The 15644-nt window shown below is 24.5% G+C and overlaps 1 protein-coding gene across 1 annotated transcript; it reads left to right on the top strand.

The window, feature by feature from the left end:
- The first annotated feature begins 11611 nt into the window (after nucleotides 1-11611).
- On the top strand, nucleotides 11612-15099 carry LOC135930351 (DNA replication complex GINS protein PSF3-like). The gene is made up of 5 exons (XM_065467134.1): nucleotides 11612-11753; nucleotides 11795-11918; nucleotides 11962-12115; nucleotides 12159-12394; nucleotides 14934-15099. Exons 1-5 carry the CDS (start codon nucleotides 11654-11656, stop codon nucleotides 15097-15099), a joined length of 780 nt encoding a protein of 259 aa, XP_065323206.1. The 5' UTR covers nucleotides 11612-11653.
- Nucleotides 15100-15644: the final 545 nt, after the last annotated feature.

Here is a 15644-nt window from a genome sequence, read left to right as displayed (position 1 = left end):
AAAGAAAGAAAGAAAGAAAGAAATAATCATAATAACACTATTTTATTTGTACTTCTGACGTCAAATTCAGACTCAGTTATTTTAACGTATGAACTTTGTTTATAAAGTTTTAAAAAAATAAAATTAATAAATTTTAGATTTTATTTAAAATAATTATGGCATAAATTTTTTTGCTTGTTTTCTTACCTTACTACACATAAATTACTTATAGTATAATAATGAATAAAAGTTTCTACCGAACAAAATTTTTCTTTTATTCACTTTGATTCTTCTAATGAACAACCTAAATCATGTATCGTGAGAATGCTTTCATTGTTAACACATATATAAAATTCTGCTGATTAATTATAAATATATAAATTTTTTATAAATTTTTTTTGTAAGATAATTCCTTAAACGAGGTGTTGTTGGAACAGCTTCGTTTAATATAAGAAATCATGGTAAGTTTATATATATTTAAAAACATATATATATATAATTGTTTTGATCTAAAATTTTAAATGCTATATTTAAAAAAAAAATTTTTTTTTAATGTTTTTAAAGGTTTGGCCATATTTTGCTCTTCATATTGCGGCTCAGATCATTAAAACGTTTGTTGTGTACGCGACTAAAAACAACAGTTATAACTATTATGATTATAATATAAGATTCATATATTATTACTATTTTTCTTGAAATTTTAAAAAAAATTGACAAATATTGCATATAGAAATCCTGAAATCCCTATTTCCCAACCTCATAGGATTTTCTATCCCTATGCTTATCATTCTTTTCTTTATTGAGATACAGATTAAAATTATTGAATAATTTAGAAAGTTCAAAAACTAAAAGTGAGTTTTGTATATTTTTTTAACCATACTATTGAACCTGTGAGCATGTGTTGTTAAATGGCTCACTATTTCATCCAGAATAATATAGCTTAAGTCTGAAGATTTTGCTTGTAGAAGGAACCCAAGGTTAGGAAATATATTAGCGAAAATATCAAGGTTTAGGGCTATATTTTTGAGGCTAAAATATTGAGTTAGCCGTTTTTAAAAATCGGCTCAAAATAAACCGTTTAACAACACTACTTGTGACCATATAAATATGACACTATCTTCCTCTTCTTTTTTTTAAAATTGATTCAGGCAGTTTTTATCTTCTTACTTAACCCTATATTTTTTATTTTTCTTTTACAGTATTTCCGATCCTACTCCCTATGAATGACACTATTGATCGACATTTAATTCATTCGGACATTATTTAAACCAGTCAAAACACGTTATTCGAAATTTTGAATTTTTTTCCATCTTTATCTCTTCATTCACATAATTTTATTACAAAAACAAATCCAAAATTGGATTTATTTGTAAGTTCGTAAAATGAATTTGGGCCGGGGGGGTCAATATATTTGTTTGTAGATTGATTTATTTGGAACTTTAGATTTGGGAGTTATAGCATAGCAAACAGTCAATTCTCTGTTGGACAATGTATAGAAGCATGGATGATGTTGAATTTAATTTTAAATTTATTAAAAGTGATATAGTCACTAACGACATATTATTAGATAGAGAATATTTAAATTTTTATATTAAAGCTGATAGGCCAAAACCACCGTTTTTATTAAATCATATGATTGACATTTTTTTTTAATCGATAACTTGTTCAGCTATTATCTTATCCTACTATAAATTTAAAAAAATTAGAAGTAAATTATTAATCTAAGTTTTGATCTCTTACTATTTAATGGTGTTGTTGATAGACCTGTGCGCCTCCGGCTCACGCCGAAACAGTCGAGTAAGTAAAACTTATAATTAGTTCCAACCAATTAATAAATCATCCTTCTATATAATATGTTCAAGCAGATATATGCCAAAGTAAGTCCTTAAACTGTTTAAAGCAACTATATCATAGAACCATCTTTCTTACTTTGATCCTGATACATTCGATGTTCCTTCCTTCCATCGAATTGACATTTATTCAAATCAAGGTTTCTAAATATATTATTTAGAATTTCTTAAAAAATCTTATAAGGAAAAATGCGTTGTAATGATATTTTCACACAAATTTTGAAGGTTAAAAGTCTTGAAGGTTCTATAAATTGATAATGCCGTGGGATTGGATGGTACGAAAAAAAATTCTGTCTTTTAACAATGAGATTAGGAAGGAAAGGGTCGAAAAAGTATTTAATTATAATTATTGATAAATGAGGAACTGAATTGTATCTAAATGGAGAATATTTCTTATAATATATTTTTATTACTAGTACTGAAAATTATGATGGCATTGGATAAGATAAAATTTAATGTGTATAAGGGGGATAATTAGGTCTTTGCCAACAGTGGTATTTAAACTAAAGAATTTGGGTAGTATGGGTAACGATCGATCCTTCAATATTTATGGAACAATATGAACTGTATCACCACCGTCTCCCTAATAAATTAGTTTTAATTGCTAAAACAAACTTCTATTATAAAATAGAATCTTAGAGACACACATAAAATGAAAAATAAATAATGTAACATCAATTTAAAAAAAATCATATACGACTATTAATATATTTCGACTGATAAAATTGACTCAGGAGAAATATTTGTTTTAACTCTCTAACTTACATAATGAATTTTTAGTTTTTGATTTAAACGTTTGAATTAACTTGATGGGCTTTCCTTATCTCTCAAGTATTTGAAAGGATATTTTAGATATAGTTCGATTTTACCCTTCAAATTTTTTCAACGTCACAGGCGGAAAAAAATTATTAATGAGCACGCCAAATGTAAAACAACATGAGAATATGAAAATTAGAACTTTTGGAAGTAAGAAAAATACGATTGTGTTGATATCGGTCAACTCGAAGATTTTTTTCTCATAGAAGGAACAAAGGTACATTATATCTATCGAGATCTCAAGGCTCAGGTAATATTTTTCTGGCTAAAATATTGAGTTATCTAAAAAAAAATAATTAATTCATATTAATTTTTCTTCGGTCCTTAAATTATATCTTTAAAATGGTAATTTTTTTACAAAATTAAGTATACATTTTTTTAAAAAAATTATTTATAAAACAAATTCTTTATATATATATATGCATAATAATATATTTATTCATTAATTATACAATAATAACTTTGAAAAAATATAAATAAAACATTACAAGAAAAATATACATAATTTTTAATTTTTTTATGAAGAAAGGTTTGAGATAGTTGAAGATTGAGGCATTTTGGTGAAGGAAAATTTTAATTTAAAGTAGATCATTGTCACTGTAAAAAAAAATAAAAATAAATAGTTTTAACTAATGGAACATTTATTTTTTGGCATTAAAATTTTGACAAGGTACTCCCTTAATCACTATTTTCATTCAATATAATAAATTTTATGTTAATTTTTTGTGAAAAAACATATATTTATAAAATATCTATATTAGTGATTCTGGGTCAGGCTTAAATTTTTCAAACCAGGGCCATACCCGAAATTTGTTTAAAAATTATACCGGTCCAGCCAAGGAGCCGAAATTAGGACCTATCGGACCGGGCTCCGGCCGGACCTACTTTTGCAGATCTCTAAATATATATATATAATCATCTGCACAATTTTCATTCACACAAATATTAAAAATAATAAATTGTTGAACTTTTTATAATTAATATCTTATCTTATATTTAAAAATTGATAACATAATTCGATGAAACAATAATAATTAAATGTTAGCTTACACGCATATACAACAAACGTATTGGTCTGAGATGCAATATGTAGAACAGAATGTATCGTAACCTTGCATTAGAAATTTAGGGAAATTTTGTTTAAATATAATTATACCATGTTCCATAATATAACGTATTTGGTTCATTACATTATCATTTGATTGGTCATCTTTTTAAATAGATTAGAAGAATATATGTTTTTAGTATGCATAATCTGTTATTATGTATTTATACAATAAAAGCACGCTGGAAATCCACTAATTGAGTTGTTCATTATTACTATCATGGTGTATAATAATCCCACTAGATTTAAACCTTTATTCTTATGATACATATTTTATAAACAAGATATTCACTATTTAAACAAATAAATATGAAAATTCATAAAGATATATATAAAAAATAATCTGTTTTTTATAAATAAAAATTTAAATAATTTTTATTTTATATATAAATTCCCATGTCAAAAATGTTATTTTTATTATAAAAAAATGTTTATAGCTTAAAGAATATATACCATGAAATATTTCAAATATTTTTTTTAAATAAATAAAAAAAATATATAATACAAAATTCTGAAAATTATTAATTACCTAAAAAAATGAAATATTTGAGAACATCTCGGAAATATCCGATAAAAATAATAATATTAGTGAACTGGAAGCAGAGAGAAAACTAAGCTCACCATTAGTGTTCTTATAAACGGATCGTTTTGATCCAATTTTTAAAAACGGTGAACTCAATATTTTAGCCAGAATTGCCCTACGAGAATTCGTTAATTGATGTCTCTAGACCTCTGTACCTTCTATGAGCAAAATCTTCAGGCTTGCGTAATATTATTCAGGATAAAATATTGAGTTTTAGCCGTTTTTAATCGGTTAAAATCGAGAAAGAAAGAAAGAAAGAAAGAAAGAAAGAAAGAAAGAAAGAAAGAAAGAAAGAAAGAAAGAAAGAAAGAAAGAAAGAAAGAAAGAAAGAAAGAAAGAAAGAAAGAAAGAAAGAAAGAAAGAAAGAAAGAAAGAAAGAAAGAAAGAAAGAAAGAAAGAAAGAAAGAAAGAAAGAAAGAAAGAAAGAAAGAAAGAAAGAAAGAAAGAAAGAAAGAAAGAAAGAAAGAAAGAAAGAAAGAAAGAAAGAAAGAAAGAAAGAAAGAAAGAAAGAAAGAAAGAAAGAAAGAAAGAAAGAAAGAAAGAAAGAAAGAAAGAAAGAAAGAAAGAAAGAAAGAAAGAAAGAAAGAAAGAAAGAAAGAAAGAAAGAAAGAAAGAAAGAAAGAAAGAAAGAAAGAAAGAAAGAAAGAAAGAAAGAAAGAAAAATGGTACTAGATCGGATTATAAGTTTGAGATTAAATCTATATCAATAGGATTCAAATTCTATATTAAAAAAAGATAAACCCAAAAATTAAAATATTTTTTAGCTTTATTATGAGCCCAAAAAATATGTATATTATTACTAACAAATTTTCCAAGTGTTGCTTTTAATAAATTTGAAATTATACATATTGAAATTTTTTTTTTGAAATATAATTATTTTAATTTAAAAACGATTAAGTGATAACGAGTTTATTTATATAATTTTAGAAAGATTATAGGCTACTTAGTTAAATTTTATACAATTTACAAATATTTAATTTAAATTTTAAATTATTTATTTTTAAAATTTATTATCATTTGATTTAACGTTTAATTTAATAGATCTCACTTGAGGGAGAGAGGATATACTTTAAAAAATAAAAATGATATCTTAATTTGGTGGTAAAAGATAAGAAAAAAGATTTCCCCAAAGTTATCAATATTAGCTAAAAAAAAATAAATATTGGCTATTCCAGCAACTAAAGCTTTTTCTGAACGAGGATTTAGCACGGCTGGAAGTTTTTAGAGCAACGAAGAACGAGCGAATTCCTTATAATTCTTGCATTATAATTATAAATAGTAATATCAATTAATATTAATTTTATATTCAAATTTCTTCATTTTGATCAAATAAATTCCTTTTTTGTAATTCAATTCAAATTGTTGATGCTCGATATAGTTTTCCCTAAATTGTAAAAAAATAATTTTTTGTAGGGATGTCGCGGCGAAGTTAAAAATTGTTATACTTTTATATTAAAATCTGAAAATCTTTTATTTTTATATTTTATTAATTACTTGCTTAAGAATAAATTTTACTCTTCTTTTTACGTTATTAGATAATAAATAAAGTTATTTAATTTGTTGGCATGACTTATATCAATGATAACCTCCTGCATGCACATAAAATATTAGAGGTTCTTTATGAAGTTTTTTTTATAATGCTAGGATCTGATCTTGTTGATTAGTTTTCTTAGCTTTTGATTTACTATGAGATCCTTCGTTAATCGATTGAACATTTTGCGATATATATTTAATTTGGGATGAAAAAATGAATACATAAAACAATTGTTGATTACTACAGTTAATATTAATATAATCATATGAGGATTACTGAGAAAAAACCCCATATTTTTTTGGCGCGAATATTAAAATTTTAGGGAAGTTGTCGATATAGGGGTAATCATTACTCACATTCAATGTTAAAATAATCGAAAATAAAAATCCTAATAGATAGAAAACATTTACTCATATTATAGTGTAAAATACGAACTTTGCAATCATTAAAATGTTTAAAAAAAAAGGTATTTATAGCTTAAAAATAAAAAAATATTATTAAAAAGTATTGCAGAATTTGTCTCATTAATTATGCAATTTATATTCATAAATATAATTAGTATTTAATCAAATCGAATCAAAACAAGTAATAATAATTTAACAATATAAAAGTTAGTATAATATATACAAAAAAATAAAATATTTTTAAAAAAAGTTAGGTTAGGTTGCTTTGGTTATCGTTGATTTTCTGTATCCAAAGGTTACATTCAAAGTAAATGATATTTGTCAATTAATAAGATAATATAAACTTTCTTTGTCAAGCCATTTTCATTTTACATTTTATACAAGTTAATATTTACACATTTCCTATTTGGTACTTTTCTTAGAGGTTAATATATTTATATTATGTTTTTTAATAAATTTCTAGATTTTAGCAGGATAAATTTTAAGTAATTTTTTGAATCATGCTTAAAAACATATATCAGCAAGCAAAGAATAATAAAAAACATAATATGTAAAAAATTATATTATAATAATTATTTCTTTCTAGATGCCAAGTAACAGAACCTTATTTAAGGTAAAGTGTAATTACCTTAACTGTAAAACTTCTAAAATAAGAAGTGACAAGATACATGAACATTATAAAGATAAACATCCTCATGTCAAGCCAACTGATATGAAATTTACAAAGGTAGCCATCAAAAGAGATAATAATAATTGGGTATCCTTAAATTGTGATATTCCATATAATATCACAAATGGAGTTGAGACCCAGTTGCAAAAAAAGACAATAACATCTTACTTCCAAAAAGTAATATTTTTTTTTATTATTGTAACTAAAGACAATAAATATTATTGAAAATATACCTAAAATTTGTGAATTAATAGAAACTGATTTTTATTTAAAATTTTACCAGAATAATATTAATATTAAAATAGTCAGAGTATAGAGAAAATAAATTATACATTTTATTATTTTTTTTTAACTGTTTATTACACTATTTTAATATCTATATATACTTTATAAAGTTCAATTTAACAATATGTTTAATAGGTTAATAATAAAAATTTAAAACCAAAGTATTAAAAAAACTTATTAAGTTAATATAATGTAGTAAAATAATAAAATAAGATAATGTTAATTTCTAGGAATTTTTAAATTTAAAATCTTGCCATTGTAACCTGATAATATGTTGGACTTCATAATATTTTTAATGCCTGTTTTCTCAATCATGTATTCTTGTGGAATTAAAACATTTATTAAAAACTTAATTATAATGTAGTCAAGAAAAAAACTACCATTTGGCTAAAATTTTATTAAAAATATAGTTTTTCATAAGAAAAGAAATTAAACTCCTCTTTATTTATAGAAAATCTCAGTTATTGAAGATTCACAAATTGTATTATCTCCTCATCCAATCCCCAGTTCCAGTGAAGCGCTTACTTTGCATGATGAGGTAATTTAAATACGAATTATATGATAAATTTTGAAGGAAATAAATTATGATTATGAGATTATTCAAATATTTCCAACATTTATTAAAAACTTAATTATAATGTTGTTAAGAAAAAATTACCATTTGGCTAAAATTTTAATAAAAATATAGTTTTTCATAAGGAAAGAAATTAAACTCTCTTTATTTATAGAAAATCTCAGTTATTGAAGATTCACAAATTGTATATTCTCCTCATCCAATCCCCAGTTCTAGTGAGGCGCTTACTTTGCATGAGGTATTTTATTAAAATAAAATTTATATAATAACTTTTGAAGGGAATAAATTATGATGATATTCAAAGTCCAAGTCTTATTCGGCTATACAAAAAGAAGGAACCAAATGACCCATTTCATTTCAAATTATTTAGGATGACAAATATTTTGATTAATTTCATAATTGCTGTAGGCCCTTGTCAGCCATGTACAAATAAATTTTAATATCCTGTTACTCTCAAGAGGTTTTAAATAATATTTAATTTTCATTAATTTTTACCCATCCATTATTTCTATACCTTTTATTTTTTTTACTTTTTAAACATAGGCATGAATATAACCTATTATAGAAAGGTTAATATAGATGATTCCCTCAACCCCAGAAATTTTCTATCTTATAGCACTTTAGACAAAGTCTTTTGTCTATATTGTATTATGTTTGGTGGCCCTAAGTCCAATACTTTTTGGACTCATTTAGGGGTAAATAATTGGGAAAACATAAAGCGTGACTTAGAGAGACACGAAGCATTTTCTCTTCATAAAGATTGTGAATATGCAAACATGACTTGGCGTGCAAATAAACGCATTCAAGATCATTTGCTATCAAATAAGCTTGATATAATTATGGAAAATCGTAATATAGTTCATAATATTATCGATGCCATTATGTACCTTATAAAATGTAATATAGCCTTTTGGGGTTCTAATTCGAATGAAGGTAATTTTATGTGTCTCATAAAATTAATGGCAAAAACGGTTCCAACTTTACGTGCATACATGGATAACAATGAAAAATTGTGGAGAAAAAAAATCAGATAAAATTTCGAGACCTTATATAAGTTTATTGTCATATGGCCACGTGAAAAAAATAACTGAAATTATTAAGATAAAAATAACAAAGAGCATTGTTCAAAAAATTATAGAGAATCGTGCCTATAGCATCATATTAGATGGAACATATGATGTGTCTAAAAAAGAATGCATAGCTTTGCTTGTACGGTATATTGAAGATGATCTGCAACCACATTCTGTAGAAAGGATCATACATGTTTTTACTACATCAGAAACCAGTAGGAAAAATATAAAGAAACATGTTTTTTCTAAGTTTAATGATCTTGGTCTTCCTCTTGATTATTTGGTTGGACAAAGTATGGATGATGCAGGGAATATGAGAGGAGTATACAAAGGAATGCAGGCTTTAATATTGAAAGAGGCTCAAAAGCCATCTATATTTGGTGCCATGCACATCGGCTAAATTTAGTAGTTGCTCATATTTGTGGATGCAAAATTGAAATGAAAAAGGCAATGGGAATATTAGATGAGTTATATAATTTTATGAATGGAGTTAGACGTCAAGGTGTGTTTGTTAAATATCAAATGAGAAAGTCCAAGAAATCTCTTAAAAGAATTAAAAACACAAGGTAAATAAAATATTTTTAATGAAACTTATATATTTTCAGAAATTGGTCATCATCCTACAAATCTGTAAAAATCTTTTTAGATGTTTATGAACATATTTTAGCATCATTAGTTGAATTAAAAGATTCTAATGACCCAAGCACCTCTTCCATTGCCGATGGGTTATTATCAAGAATTAAAGATGAAAATTTTATATTAAGTCTTTTTATTTTGAAAGAAATATTGAAATGTACACATGAGGCTTGTATTGAAATGCAGGCAGTTGGTGATGATTTGGCTTTGGTAACCAAATTAATACAACATACAAAAAATAAATTACAATGACTAAAAGGTTAATATTAGTTACTATTTCTATAAATAATTTTAAAATATAGCTAATGGAGACAATATATTTTTAAAATTACATTCTTTATCTAATAGTTTTTTGAAAAAGAATAATGTAATAACTGATTTGTATAATATGAAATCAATATTCAAATTGGATCAAACAGAATTCAATAATTATGTTGAACAATAAAAAAAGTTGAATGAATTAAAAAATTGTAAATATTTATTGTTATAGATATAGAACGGAAATATTTTTCCTTGTGGTAAATACAATAATTAACTACCTAAATTTTCGATTTAATTATGATTATTTAAATTTTTTATCACAAATATCCATTTTTACTCCCGCTGGAATTATAGATAATGAAAAAATAGAAGGATGGCAAATATCCGAAATTTGGCATACTTATCAATTGGATGTCCAAAACATTGTTGAAGAATATAATGATTTTCGCTCTTTATATTTGGAGTCTCAATCAATCATTTTTTGCGAAGATCTATTGAAAGTTAAAAAGAATGAAGCGTTATATATTGATGAAAGTAATTTATTGATATTTGTAATTGTATATAATTAAAGGTATTGCAAACGATCAAACTACCAAAAAAAATATCAACAGCGAAATCATGACCAAAATAAAAAAATAGATAAAATATTCTTTTATATTATTATACCGACTTTTAAATCAATAAAATTCTTATTCTAATTTAAATTTATTATATAAATATTTATTTACCCTTCCTACAACTTCCTGTTCAGCCGAAAGAGCCATGAGTAAATTAAAAATTAACAAAACTCGAATGCGGAATAAAATTTCGGACCCATTTTAGAAAATTTAATGTTAACCAGCGAAATTGATGTTTTTGAAAAATTTACAATTGATGATATTATAACATTATTTCTATTAACATCTATAAGGTTATCCAGATTATTAATAAAATAAGTAATGTATCTTTGCGAATATATACACTTTTAAAATATGTAAATTTAATTTAAAATTTTATAATTTCAATGCAAAATATACTAAAATTCATTTTATTCTAATATTTTATATAATAGCTCTATTTACAATACATGTTTTTAATTAATTAAAAGGTAATATAGATATGTGGAATCAAACTAAATATACCTCTTTAAATTTATTCGTCTTATATTTTTTACAATATTTTAGATCTTTTTTATAGAAATATTAATATGTTATCTCATTTAATTCACTTATATATATATTTATGAAAATAAAGTGAATATCAACCAAATTATGAAAAGATTCCATTTAAATATAAGTTGATTATCACCTACAAATTTAAAAAAAAATTTTTCCCTAAACAGGCTTGAAAGATTGTAAATAGAATTGTGTTGTAAGGTTATAAATGGTGGCTTATTATAAGATTTTTTAAATAAAATCACTATAACATCGTAGGTCTGTAAATTTCGCGGCCGAAGACCGCGGGATTTTTTTTAGGTTATGGGTAGATTTTGGAGGGGTTTGCCTCCATCAAATTTTCTGCCATGTACACGCTGCCTGGGTTTATCAGTGATTATACGAATATGGTAAATTGAGTTCTTTGAAGAAGGTTATATAATTAATTAAAAATATAACTTATTTTCGCTATATTTAAAAAGTATAATAAGAAACAATGTACAATAGCAAGTACATAAGATGGTTCAGAACCCCCTCAAAATTTTTATTTTTTTTAATACCAAATGTAATTTTGGTAATGTTAGTTTTTAAAAAAAAGAAAAAATATTTTGGGTGATGTTAGCTAAAAAAAAGTAAAATTTTTTGAGCCTCTTGAGATTGTAAAGGTTAGTGACGACTAGTTACATTGTAGAAAAAAAATTTAAGGTCTAACTTTTAAATAGTTAGGCTCAAAAATTCAAATTTTTTACAAGCATGCATTTTTCTGTTAATAATGACTATTTTAATATTGATTCCATAATTGCTACACAAGAAAAAACTAAGTGCAAGCTTAATTATTCCATTAAACCTATTAGTAATAATTTATATTACCATTTTATTTTGATCTAATCTTAGCTGGAACAGGAGATACCCAAGATATTGCTGTAGGATCATATATAGACATACCTATATGGTTATCCTTAATATTAAATGATAATAAAAGCAAAATAATAGAAATGGGATTACCTAAAGCATATACGTTACAAATAATATTTACTCATTTATTATTATTTATTATATAGGAATTCTACAAGACTTTTATTAGAAGCTGATTCCTTAACAATAAATTTAAATTCCCTTGGACCCTATTTTTACTTAATAGCAAAAAAAATACTGTTTATTGATATCTTTAAATCTGCTGATCATCTTAACTCTATGTGTGAATCAATTTTAAAAGTAATGTTTTAATTTATTTCTATCAACAAATTCTTTTGTTTAGGCATTTATAGTCCGATTTAACAAAATTATCTTGTTTTCACAGAGCTTTGGAGCATCAGACACATATGATAAAGATTTAAGCATAAATAGTGGTAATGACAATAAAAATGGGGATTATAATAGCAATGTAACTGTTGTGAACAGTTCTTTAAATGACCCATTTCTGCAGAAATTAGATAATTTTGAAGAATATCTTTATCAGATGGGATATAACAATTCTTTAGCTCATTCTCAATGGTTAAAGGGAGATTCTAATTATAAACTTATTACGCCAATGTCGCATAATAAAAAAATTAAATTTTCTTATTAAAAAAATATGTATTTATTAACTATAAAACTATCATACATTAATATTTTTAAAAAAATGTCTAAGTTTTATTAAATTTATATGTTAAAAGATAATTTATTAAATTCTCTTATTAAAAAAATATGTATATATTAACTATAAAACTATCACATACATAAATATTTTTAAAAAAATGTTTAAGTTTTATTAAATTTATATGTTAAAAGATAATTTAATTTTTGTAAGCAGTCTTTGTTTTTTTCCTGATATTTCAATTACCAGATAGCTCAAAATAAGGTGATGCTACTTGATAATCTTTATTCTTCAATATTACCGACAGTTCTTTAATGCTGCAGTGACTAAATGAATTATAATAATATAGTATATTTTAATTGTGCCAATTCACAAATTTTTTACCAATCCAGTCAATATTGTTACAGAATCAATTCACTGATCCAATATTTAGGTTTATTTTTATCTCCCATCTATCTTTGAACTAATGTGAAAAAAAATTGATACCTTAAATTTAAAAGACCTACTAACTTTCCTGGATTATTAAGTATATTTTTGTGTTTTTATTCTTCAAAAATTAACCATCTCATTTATAATATGAGCAGTTATTATGGTGGATGAGTGAATCTAATATAAGCTAATTGTGTTGTATATCATTGGCTTGAGAATATCTGAGATATATTATTTTTTTACAAAACTAACATGGAATATAGATAGTTGACCCTATGAACTTTATTCCTATTAATTGATGCATATTTTATTTTAATTAAATTAGTCCATTAAAATCATAGTTGAAAAAATATTTGCTTAGTCTCTAGGAATATATTAAAATAAAAGATTGAAAAAAATATAAAGATATAATAAAGTTATTAAAAATGTTTCTAATGGTGATCTGGTGAACACTTGTGATATAAACTAGAGGTCTGTATTGGGAAGCTTTTTTAGCCCACCTATGCCCGCCCATCTAAGTAGCAAATGAAAAATAAAACATTTAAACTAAGGGTGAGCAGGCGGACGAGTTGAAAAATTTACAACTTTGTTATTCCCTGAAATTTCAACATTTGATACCAAAGTAGCGATAACTGAATATGTTATCTTAGGAAGAAAATAATTAGGTTAAAAAAATATATATATCGAAAACATGTGGATTTGATTTGTTTGCAGGAATATAACATGAAAATCTGATTTTACCCGTTCATAAGCAAAGATTGAAATAAAGATTATTAAATCATAAATACAATGTTTGAGATAGGTAGCAGTGTCCACGTCAAAATTAAACAACAATGGGAAGATGTGGCTGTTACAGAGGGGAGGGCATTACCTAATAACATAACAAAATATTTGAATCTTAAAGTAATGAGTTTTTCATATAATATTGCAAGATTTTAAGCTACTCAGTTTAGTTTAAGTTTACAATTTATAAAAATCATTTTATCCACTTTTTATTTAAATATCTCTTGTGTAGAGGTCGCACTTCAATCAGATATCCCACTTTGATGGAGACGTCAAGATGAAAATTTATCACAGCTATTAAGATTAGCTAGAAAAATATTGTTTCTCTGAACGAGGAATTAGCATAGCTAGAAGGTTTTTTTTTTAAATATCGATAATTGTTAATTTTTTATTATTACATAAATATTTTGTCAGATCAAATAAATTCCTTATCCGTAATTTTAAATTAAATATTTTATTTATGCTTAATATGGCGATTTAAATTATAAAACATTAGCCCTGAAACTAAATCTTTCTTCTTTTTTTTTATTGGATGCTTAAAAAAATTGGTAGAATGAGCTTATTTAAATTTTATATTTCAGCTGTGTGTGTTAAAATTTTCTTTTATAAATAATAGCGGGTAGGTAAAAAAAAATTTAGACCAAAAATAGGGTAAAGTCTTTTAAAAACGATTGGACGAGCGAGGCTTGTTGGCTATGAACAAGCTCATTTCAGACCTTCTACACACTAATTTAGTTCAGTATATTTAAAAGAAATTTTAAAACTTCGTTTACTTCTTAGGTGATAAGATGTGCTGAAATAGCCTACCTCTAAATGATGTACCATCTTTCAAATAGAAAAAAAAATTTTGTTATTTTAGATAGCGTATGCTTAGAAGAATTTGTAATTTATCCAGATTAATTTAAATTGCATGGAACTTTTAGACTCTAATTTACATGTTAACAATTTCTATTTTTATCCATCTCAGATTTTAATGAAAATTATTTTGAAAAAAAAAAATTGTATGTCCCAAATATGCCACCAGTTTATTTAGACTCTAATAAAAAAAAAAAAGTGTGTTCCAAACTTACCCCCAGTTCCCCTTAAATTTAATAACACGAAAGATTTATTAAATTTAATAATTGCATCTCGTTAATCTAATAATAGTTGGTTTAAATCTTTTAATCTAATTATATTTAAAATATTATTTAATTTAGTAAATTTCAACTTGTACGATTCGATAAATAAATACCATACAATCCAAAGGGACGATTTGTTGAATAATAAAAGAAATGGACAATGTCAAAAATACGATAACGGGATGGGTCTGAACATCGATACATTTCAACTTCATAGATACTATGAGGAGATGGACAATTGGCGTATGATGGGCAGGCGTGCTGCAGCTGTTTCAATATGGAAATTAATTTAAATTAAAAATAACAATATATTTATAAGGAATGTCAACCATTTTGGATTTTGTTATTATATTATTTTTATATAAATGATTACTCTGTGAATTTGAAAAGGGAGGTTGTAAGCCAGTAAATTTTAGTATCATGAAGCTGAACTCAAAGTAAAATAAAGAAAATTTTAAAAGGCGAGTTGGATTCATAAAATATATCAATTGGTAATGTGGGAGGTTGCGTAAAAAAAAAATAATTTAAGAATGTTTAGAAACCAAGTTTGATGAATTAATTTTAAAAATTATTTCTTAAAATATGAGCTGTAAATAATACTTTTTATTTATTAATTCAACTTGTAATTATAATCTACAAATCAAAAACTAAAAAATAAGTATTCAAATTATTACGATATTATATAAATTTCAGACTATGCAAATGAAGTTTAAAAAAAAAGATATATAAACTTTCCAAATTTTTTTTTTCAGTTTTTTGTCACTTTTAAATTTATAAATTTAATTTTATAATTTTATTATGTTTTTAATGTATAATTTATTAATGTATAGTTATGAAT

The sequence above is a fragment of the Gordionus sp. m RMFG-2023 genome, chromosome 5 (genome assembly GCF_954871325.1).
Source record: "Gordionus sp. m RMFG-2023 chromosome 5, tfGorSpeb1-WG-v2, whole genome shotgun sequence".
Lineage (NCBI taxonomy): Eukaryota > Metazoa > Nematomorpha > Gordioida > Chordodea > Parachordodidae > Gordionus > Gordionus sp. m RMFG-2023.
The sequence above is the reverse complement of the archived record's forward strand: the minus strand, read 5'-3'. Positions and strand labels throughout refer to the sequence as shown.

Coding starts and splice junctions, on each gene's coding strand:
- LOC135930351 (XM_065467134.1), top strand. CDS start 11,654: ATGCATTTTTCTGTTAATAATGACTATTTTAATATTGATTCCATAATT. Junction 12,116..12,158: donor TGTGTGAATCAATTTTAAAA/GTAATGTTTTAA, acceptor TCTTTTGTTTAG/GCATTTATAGTCCGATTTAA. Junction 12,395..14,933: donor TCTTTAGCTCATTCTCAATG/GTTAAAGGGAGA, acceptor TACAATCCAAAG/GGACGATTTGTTGAATAATA.